This window comes from Panthera uncia (genome assembly GCF_023721935.1).
Source record: "Panthera uncia isolate 11264 chromosome E2 unlocalized genomic scaffold, Puncia_PCG_1.0 HiC_scaffold_20, whole genome shotgun sequence".
Lineage (NCBI taxonomy): Eukaryota > Metazoa > Chordata > Mammalia > Carnivora > Felidae > Panthera > Panthera uncia.
This window is the reverse complement of record NW_026057589.1, coordinates 25,764,710-25,774,581: the sequence shown is the minus strand read 5'-3', so window position 1 is coordinate 25,774,581 and position 9,872 is coordinate 25,764,710. Positions and strand designations below refer to the sequence as shown.

The window sequence follows — 9,872 nt, the reverse complement described above, 5'->3', positions numbered from 1 at the left end:
GCAGCGGGAGACACGGTCCGCAGGGCCCGGGACCGGCAGGGGGCGCGCGCGGGGCCGGGCGGGGCCGCACCTGTGCTGCGGGGCTCGGGGGGAGGATGCTAGGGGGAACCCGGGCCCCGGAGCAGCTGCGCGCCCCGCCCCGCGGGCTCCTCCCCGCCGCCGCGGCCCCCCGGCTGCTGCCCCGATGCGCTGCGCCGGGAGCTGGGGCCGCGTCGCTGCCGCAGCTGCAGGGGCGCCCGGGCCGGGTGACGCCGACGCCGCCCGCGCCCCTCCCAGACCCCGCCGGCCGCATGGAGCCCCCGGAGGGCGCCGGCCCCGGAGGTGAGTGTGGCCCCAGTCCCTGGAAGTCCCCGAGCTTCTCCTTCCCCGCAGCCAGCATAGCCCCTTCCCCGCCCCCCCCCCTCCCCCGGCCCAGGGCCCACTCATCGGCCGCTCCCGGGGGCCGCAAACCCCCACCGGTAGCTCCGAGTGAGCCTGGCCTGCCGCCGGGGAAGCCACGCCGGGGGCATCTCCCGGGAACGGCCCCCGCGCTAGGCGGGGGGCGCACACACCGCGTCCCCGCCCCCTTGTCTTCTGAGCTTCAGGCCCCGGCAGCCGCCAGGCGCGCTCCCTTGGTGGTTGGCCCAGAGTTTCGTGCCGAACCCCATCCCAGCAGAGCCGGGGTTCTGGGGGGTCAGGGCATGGGGCGTGTCTGGGCCGTGGTTTGGGGACCGGGTCGGCGAGACGTGGGGTCGACGCTGCCCTCCTGGGCCGCGCATCTGCTTTGTTCGCCCAAGTCGCTATTCACCGGGGGCTCGGGCAGGGAGGCCGCCTCTGGGATCCTGCAGGGCACCGCGCTTGGACAGGCCCTGGGTGAATGGGGGGGGGGGGAGCAGCGCACCCGGCAGGGCCTTCGGGGCGCCTGCCTCCACGCTAGCCGGGGCTGCCGGCCTGGGTGAGGCACAGGGCGCTCACATCTGGGAGGGCAGATGTGCACGGAGACCTCCTGGAAGCCTCTGTCAGCTCCCGGTGACTCTGGCGTTTGAGATTCTACCAAGGTCTCCCCTCTTGGAGTGTGGCCCAGGCAGGGTGGCAGCTGGTGATGAGAGGAAAAGTCTAGGAACCCCATTTCAGAGTCCTTTCAGGAAGAGTGTTTGGGCGCCATCAGCGCCTCCACCGGCCTGGCCAGGCCCCAGATGCATCATGGGTTTCCTGGAGGTCCCATCCCAGGGAGCCACTCTTGACCGCACAGGGACCTGTGGAGGGACACCAGCCACATCAGCGACCTCATCTGGAGCCCAAAGGGATGGCCCCGAGGGGTGTCCTGAAGCAACGGGGCCCACCCACTGCTGTGTCTGCAGTCTGAGTTGGGCAGGTGCGTCCCAGACAACTGTCTGGAGGACCTTGTCACCCTCCCTGCAAGCAGCACCAGACACACCCAGAGCCGGTGCGTGTGGGTTTTCTTTGTCTTGTCATTTGTGGAAGGGATCCACCTTTTTCTTGCTATTGACAGTCCCAGAACCCCAGGACTTCCCCGTGGCAGCTTTGAGGGGACGTGAAGGGGAAGGTGAGGGCTGGGGAGCACAGAACTGGGAGATGGGGGGAAAGCAGCCTGGCCTTCAGTTTTCATGCCCACTTCTGTCGGTGGGGACAGATTCACTTCCCTGCAGGGCTGTGGGAGCCCTGAGTGAGGTAAGGAGCGAAGGTGTTTGGTCGGGAGAGGGGCTTTATGATTTCAGTTTCCGACTCTCACTTACTGAGTGCACAAACATGTATTTATCAGGTGCCCACCCTGTGCAGGAGCAGCGGTGGGAACACAGCAGGGGCAGATGGGGCCACACTGACGGGGCTCATAACTCTTGTTACCTGGTGGCCATTTCCTGCCTACACAGTGGCCTGGTGATCTCCATTCTGTGGGATCTCATGAGGTCACACATGGGTGGCTCTGTCATTCTCTCAGCTCACTGACTTTTGAAAACTTTATTTTGGAGCATGTGGGACACACAAATAAGTAGAACAGTGCGGTAGAGCTCTGCGTGCCACTTCCCAGCCCGCTCTACCAGACCACCAGCATCCTCCCTTCAGGAGTAATTCGTAGCCAGTCTAGACACACTGTTTCATCTGAGAGTATCTCTGAAAGATCAGGTCTTCACAGAGCATAAGGAAAAGCCCACTTTTGCATCTAAACAAACTAACACTGATTTCTTTTTTTAATGTTTGAGAGAGAGCGTGAGTGGGGGAGAAGCAGAGAGAGAGAGGGAGAAGCAGCGGGGATGGGGGTGGGGGGGGGGGAATCCCAAGCAGGCTCCACGCTGTCAGCACAGAGCCCGACGTGGGGCTCAAACTCACAAACCGTGAGATCACGACCTGAGCAGAAACCAGCTCAGACGCTTAACCGACTAAACCTCCCAGGCACCCCAACAATGTCTTCATACCCAAGTGCGCAGACATGGAAATGAGAAGGGAGGCGGTGCACTTCTTGAAGGGCCCCAGCTGGGGAAAACCAAGGTTGCGGCCCACCGGACTCCAAGTCTGTCTGAACAGCCACAGGGAGAGGCCATGGCCCTGCACCGAAGAGGTTGAGCCTTGGCAAGGCCCACCCAGCATCCTCCAAGTCCAAGGACAAGGGGCTGGGGAAATGGGGTGTGAGTGCCCCCCACCTCTGTGACCATCTCTCCCTCCCCACTGCAATTGTGTCACATATATTCATTCATTCACTTCATTGATTTGTTCAACTGTTCGTGCGGTGCACCTCCTCAGTGCTCAGGGCAAGGCCCAGGGCGCGCAGCAGGGAACTTGAAATTTGGGCCAAGTGCCCACACAAATGTGCCGGAAAATAGGTCAGCCACGTGGCACAAGGTAACCCTATCATATCCATCCACTCACATCAGCCACCAGTGCCGGGGGGCAGGACTGTGGTAACCCAACTGCGGTCCCCATGGGGCGCTGGTTCGCTGTCTGCACAGGGCAGGGCAGCGCAGCAGTGGCCCTGCAGGGGCTTAATGGGGGCTGTGCTGAGCTGAGAATCACAGTGTTGCTACCCCACCCCCTGGCCCCAGGTGACCCAGGGGCTGCTGAGCCTGGCTGTCAAGCACACCTGCCCCGTGCCTGCTTTTCACTCCTGTCTCATACCCTAGAAGAGCTGTGGGTCTCATCCATGGAGAGGTGATTCCTAGCACGGCCGCCTAGTAACTATGCGGTTGGGTGTTGGGCTGGCTCGTGCATTCAACAAACATTTATGGTGGACCTACTGTGTGCCAGGACCAAACCTAGGTGCTAGAGGTCACACTTCTCTTACCCACTCCCAGGCTCTGAGCCTGATGCCTGGTGCATAGTAGGTGCACAGCAATTGTTAGTGGATGTCTTGAGTCCTCCTGGATTTGCCCTTCAATTCCAGCCAAAATCAAGCTGTTTCCACTGAGGATTTTCTTTTTTTTTTTTTTTTTTTTTTTTTTTAAGATTTTAAGTAATCTCTACACCCAAAGTGGGGCTCGAACTCACAACCCCGAGACCAAGAGTCCTATGCTCTACTTACTGAGCCAGCCAGACACCCCTGAGGATTTCTTTTGAGGTATAATTCACATATCATAAAATTCATGCTTTTAAAGCATACAGTTCTGTGCTTTTAGCGTATTCACAACATTGTGCAACCACCACCATCATCTAATTTTAGAATATTTTCATCAACTCGGTGGGGTGGGGGTGGGGCCTAGGTGGCTCAGTTGCTTAAGTGTCCAACTTCAGCTTCAGTCATGATCGTGTCCTGATATCACGGTTCATGAGTTTGAGCCCCGCATCAAACTCTGCCCTGGCAGTGCAGAGCCTGCTTAGGATTCTCGCTCTCTCCTCTCTCTCTGCCCCTCCCCTGCTTGTGCTTCTTCTCTCAAAATAAATAAGCTAAAATATACATACATACATATGTGTGTGTGTGTGTAAATTTTTTCATCAATTCGAAAAGCAACCCCATACCCATTAGTTCTTTCCCCATTCCACACACATCCCAGCTCCTGGAAATCACCACCTACTTTCTATGTCTTTTCTAATCTACTCTTTTTATTTTTAAAACTTTTTGGGGGCGCCTGGGTGGCGCAGTCAGTTAAGCGTCCAACTTCAGCCAGGTCACGATCCCGCGGTCCGTGAGTTCGAGCCCCGCGTCGGGCTCTGGGCTGATGGCTCGGAGCCTGGAGCCTGTTTCCGATTCTGTGTCTCCCTCTCTCTCTGCCCCTCCCCCGTTCATGCTCTGTCTCTCTCTGTCCCAAAAATAAATTAAAAACGTTGAAAAAAAAATTAAAAAAAAAAAAAAAACTTTTTGTTTTGGGGACGCCTGGGTGGCTCAGTCGGTTGAGCGGCTGACTTCGGCTCAGGTCATGATCTCGCGGTCCGTGAGTTCGAGCCCCGCGTCAGGCTCTGTGCTGACAGCTCAGAGCCTGGAGCCTGTTGCAGATTCTGTGTCTCCCTCTCTCTGACCCTCCCCGTTCATGCTCTGTCTCTCTCTGTCTCAAAAATAAATAAACGTTAAAAAAAAAACACTTTTTGTTTTTAATGTTTATTTATTTTGAGAGGCAGAGAGAGAGGAGAAAGAGAATTCCAAGCAGGCTGCACACTCAGTGCAGAGCCCAGTCAGGAGCTCGAACTCAAGAACTGTGAGACCGTGACCAGTGCCAAAATCAAGAGTCAGACGCTATACCGACTGACTAATCCACTTTTCCACCCTTTATGGATTTGCCTGTTCTGGACATTTCATATAAACGTTACCACAGCGCATGGCCTTTTGTGACCGGCTTCTCGCACTTACCATGTTTCTGAGGTTCATGCATGTTGTAGCCTACATCGGTGCTTCCCTTCTTATGGCTTCTTATGGTTCTTATGGCTGAGTAACATCCCATGGTGTGGATGGACACACATCACCCGTTGATGGACATCTGGGCTTGACTCCACTTTTGACTACTGTCGTACTTCAGCGAACATTCATGTGCAGGTGTTTGTGTGGATGTGTGCTTTCAATGATCGTGGTTATAAGCATAGGAAGGGGACTTCCGGGTCATGTGGTGACTCCATATATAATCGTTTGAGGAACCACTAGATGGTTTTCCACAATGGCTATACCACTTTACATGCCAAGGTCAATCCTGCTCCTTCTGAGGGGCTCAGAACCTTCTCTGTCCCTGGCCTCTTCTGCCCTGGCATTTTGACTCTTAATCTCCATTACATTCTTCCTGACAAAAGATCAGTGAGTGTCCTTTATGGCAAAAGTTGCATCTTCTGCATTTTCATCCCCCCACAGCTTTGACACAGGCCAAGGACCAGGGTTTACAGAGTACAGATCACCCCAACTGCCAAGAGACATGGAAAGGAATAAAAAACTAGACACCTGATGACTTTGAAACATTCAGGGCTACCGTTTTCTGTTGGCTCCATGATACCATCGACCGCAAATGCTTTGTTATTTCAGAGATGTTGAAATTTGCCAAAATGTGCTTCTTACAGTCAGCACAACAGGCTAGGCTGTCCAAGACCCCTGGACCCCAGCATCTGTAATGATGCTCGTCCCCCACCTCATACTATCTCAGCACCTATGGACTTCATCCCTCCCACCTGGCCTGCATCTCACATAAATGGAGGTAGAGGTCATCCTACTCAGCTCAAAACCCTTCAGCGGCTTCTCCCAGCTCACTCAGAGTAGCAGCCAAGGTCCTGATGACATCTGTGTGATGTGCATCCCCTGCTGTGTCCCCCTGCCTCACCCGTCACCGTGGGCCATGGGTATAGAAGTGTCTCAGAATTACGACAACACACACCAGCGTGATGTGAGCCCATGGATACTCACACCCTCACAGAGAGGGACTGGGGTTCTGTAGTCCCCACCTCAAGGAAACAGTGTCCCATGGAGTAAAGGCTCCTTGAGGATTCTCGACAGGGACTCTCAGATGGCTGGTCGGAGGTTCAAGACAGGCGTCCCTGCTGACCCCAGCTCAGAGCAGGGTCTGAATCACATCTCTTGTGCCATCTTGCTGGGAAGGTGTCCTTGCTGGGCTGGGAGGGCCAGGACACTGGTGGATGTAACTGTATCCTCCAAGGATACTCCAAAGCCACAATCCAAATGTGTCAGAGAGCTGGAAGCCAGATCCCCTGAGCCCCTATCCGGCTCCCAGCCCCATGTGATGACACAGCATGGGCAGGGCCCAGTCGCATCTCCCCTCAGCTATACTTCCCAGGAACAGTGGTACCCTCCAAGAGGAGGCCAAGGTGTTACCCAGCGAGCCCTACAGCTGTGAATGGATGGCATTATCTTCCCACTCAGCTGGAAACCCTTTAGACCCACAGGACCTGCTGGGCGGCATCCAGGCTGCTGACCACCCTGTTGGGGGGGACAGGCCCACCCCTAACAGGCAGCTGTTGGCAGTGGGGGCCCGACTGGACCCTCCTAGATGCAACACTCAAGGTAGATGCTCCTGTAGCTTCGCACACACCCAGCTCTCAATGTTGACCCCGTGGGACAGGCATGGATGCTGGGGCATTGCAGAGCACTGCTGAGGGGAGTCAGGAGGCATTTGTTCACTCTTTTGGGGGCCACGGTAGGGACACGGAGGAACCAAGGGGTCCAGCTGCCTCAAGGGACGTGCCTCACAGGTCCTCTGGCTGAGTTCAGGGAGTGACAAGGTCAGGCAGCAGGAGGGGGAGATGGGTGGGTTCTGGAACATCTTGGAGAGGCTGGTAGGAGGTACGGATGGAGGGACATGAGCTGGGAAGACAAGGTGTTGGGCCGAGGAACGGAAGGGTGCAGTTGGTGCTTCCTTGGGGCAGGGACCCCATCTCTGAGCGGCTCAGCCTCTACCAAGCAGACTGCCCACAGGGCCTCCTGCTCTCATCTGAGAAAATCATCAAATGCAAAACACGAGTAATTACGTCTTCCAAAAACAAAAAAAAACCCTGCAAACCTGGAGGAACACTCCTCAGTATCTTACTATGAAAATGCATTATTCAGCATTCAAACACAACAGCATAGGACTTTAAAAGTCAATCCACAGAGGGCAGGCAGGCCAGCAGGGGCTATTCTGGATCAAAGGGACCCAAAAGGCAAGGAAATGCTAGAGAGACCACTGCACCCTTGGTTGGACTTAAGAGTAGAGACAGAGGACGCTGTTGGACACCCCCTTCCCCATCCACAGGAGGCCACTGCCCAGTGTCTGGCATCCGGGCCCAAGGCTACCCTGCTCACTGCCCGGGGCCTCAAAGGGGGGCTCAGTGAACCAAACACCCAGGTCTTCCCCGCCCCCATCTCTCCTCCCAGGTAACACCGTCTTTGTTGCAGAAATGGTTAAGGAGAATGAGGTGCCACAGGCAGCCCTGGGCACCCTGGCCCACGGGACAGGAGACAGCTGCCACTCGCCCACGGCCGAGGAGGAGGTGGGCATCCCGATACCAGCACCGGGGCTCCTGCAGGTCACAGAGAGGCGGCGTAAGTACAGCTGACCTGCCCAGCATGTGTCCCACGGGGACCACGATCCCCTGGGAAATGGAGGGCAGGGTCCCCATCCTGTCCAAACAGTACCCCAGGTGTATCCAGGGTGGCAGTGGTGGTGGTGCTGAGCTCTCACAGCTCTGGCTCTGTGGGCTTTGGCTGTACCATCTGCAAAGTGGGGGACCCCAGAAGGTGTTTAGGGTTGAGTGTGTGGAGTACGGGGGTGTCTGGGTCTGCCCCGTCTTATCCTGGCCACACAGGGCTTCACCTGGAGCTCTTCTTCCCTGGGGCTCATGGGGGGCCTTGGGTGGACGGACTGCGCCCATGACGAGCCATCCCCCTGCCCGGCCCCGCAGAGCCCCTGAGCAGCGTCTCCTCCCTGGAGGTGCACTTTGACCTCCTGGATCTCACTGAGCTGACAGACATGTCCGACCAGGAGCTGGCTGAGGTCTTTGCTGACTCGGACGACGAGAGCCTGGCCAGCGAGTCGCCAGCAGGTGGGCTGGCGTTGGGGCGCAGTGAGCAGCGTGGGGCGGTCCTGGGGCCCAAGCCGACCAAACACAGCTCTCCTCAAACCCCTATTTCGGAAAATAACTGTTGCTCACACGTGTGTCAAAATCAGTGTTTGTCACTGTACCATTTCGTTCAATATTTTGGCATTTTATTCTTTCTAGTAATCTCTATCCCCAGCATAGGGTTCGAACTCACGACCCCAAGGTCAAGAATCGCATGCTCCTCCAACTGAGCCAGCGAAGCATCCCAATATTTTTGCATTTTACATGTCTATTTGCCCAACTTTAAGGAATTTCCCTCCTGTTTTCCTCAATTCTCCTTTCCAAATGCCAACAAAAGGCCAAAGCCATAGTCCCACCAAAAAGTGAAATTTACTAAATGTGAATGTAATCATTCACAAGTTAGGCTAAGCCAAGCAGGGTGGCCTTCATCGACCCTGGCACCACAGTTCAGTCCTTTGTTTCCCCTTCGGTTGCTGGGGAAGTGTTGCCCTTGAACCAAGCCCTATAGGGCTCCAGAAACAGCCACGCAGCCAGTGGGGGTATGGGGACCCAGGGACCGTTTTCTCTCCCTGATCGCACCTCGTGCAGGCAGGGGGTGGAATGGGGGGCTCAGCCTCCAGCTCTGTACTGTACAGCCTGCACCCTGGGAGGGTGACGGACTGCTCAGATGCTGTGGGCCAGGTTCACAGCCAGGGTGGGATCTCAGCTGCACAGAGACCCTCTTTTTTGTGGGCATCACAAACGTCCTTGCCCATGCCGCCTCCAGACCCCCATGTCCGTAATGCTGGTGGCCTGGCATCTGTGTTTTCTAAACACCCGGGGGACCCCAGTGTGCAGCCAGACCCCGTGTGAGAGGCACACGGGGGCCCAGCCCAGTAGCTGCAGGAATGACCTGACCCTTATGTTCCCATCAGGCCTGCACCCACTACCCCGGTCTGGCTGTCTGCGCTCCCCCTCCTGGACGCGAACCAGGGCCGAGCAGAACCGAGAAAAGCAGCCACTTGGTGACCAGGAGCGCCAACCAGCAATTGTGGACACATTTCTCACCGTGGAGAGACCCAAGGAGGACTAGGCCAGCTGGCCCCGGGGCCGAGGCAGGACAAATCCGGACAATACTGACCCCATGGACACTGCCCACCCATGTGGCTCTGGGTCAGGTTCTCGGGGTGCCCCAGCACAAGCACAGCCCAATGGCCTTATGTCCCCCTCCGTCCCAGTCCCTGAGTCTCGGACAACAATGGCTGAGGACGAGGTGGGAGTGGCCTAGGCCTTTTGGAAACTTCTGTCTGCAGGAGGGGTGCTCTCATCTGCCACAAGAATCCCGAGGGGGTGTGGGGTGAGGGGGACCTAAGTCGGAGACAGCTTCTCTGCCAACCCCCTGAGGGCCTCAGGGTTCTGGTCTGGGAATGGCCACACTGTGCTCCAGCCCGCGGGATGCTCTGCTATCCAGCCAAGTGTGTGGGTAGGGGAGTCCGTCCTGAACAATGCCACCTTCATTTCAGTCCCATCCTCTTCTTGCCACCCAGGGAGCATTGCTGGCACCAGGGCCCCCTCCTCAGGCCCTAAGACCCTGCTTGTCTTGGTCCCCGTGTGACAGCCAAGCCCACCCTCCGTGGTTCGTAACACCAAATAAGGCACAACCGCCTCAGACTGTGTGGGTGGGCGGGGTCTGCCCTTGCCCGGGACACAGTCCAGCATCTGTGCCCCTGCTTGGCGTCCTGGCCTGGGGTAGAGATGCCCGAGGGGGACTGGGAATATGAGGGGCCCTTGCACAGCCCCCAGGCCCCAACTTAAGGGCATCAGGCTCAGCTGCTCCCAATGCTGCTTTTTATGAGCTAAGGGATAAAAGAGGCTTCTGGTCTGACAGCAAATCCAAGAACAGTTTAAAAATAAATACGTAAGTCTGCTTTCGGTCC

General features: G+C 56.8%; 1 protein-coding gene across 1 annotated transcript; it reads left to right on the top strand.

Annotated features, from left to right (window-relative positions):
- The first annotated feature begins 7,282 nt into the window (after positions 1-7,282).
- DBNDD1 (dysbindin domain containing 1) lies at positions 7,283-9,028 on the top strand. Its single transcript, XM_049622955.1, has 3 exons — positions 7,283-7,438; positions 7,798-7,938; positions 8,871-9,028. Exons 1-3 carry the CDS (start codon positions 7,294-7,296, stop codon positions 9,026-9,028), a joined length of 444 nt encoding a protein of 147 aa, XP_049478912.1. The 5' UTR covers positions 7,283-7,293.
- The last annotated feature ends 844 nt before the right edge of the window (positions 9,029-9,872 follow it).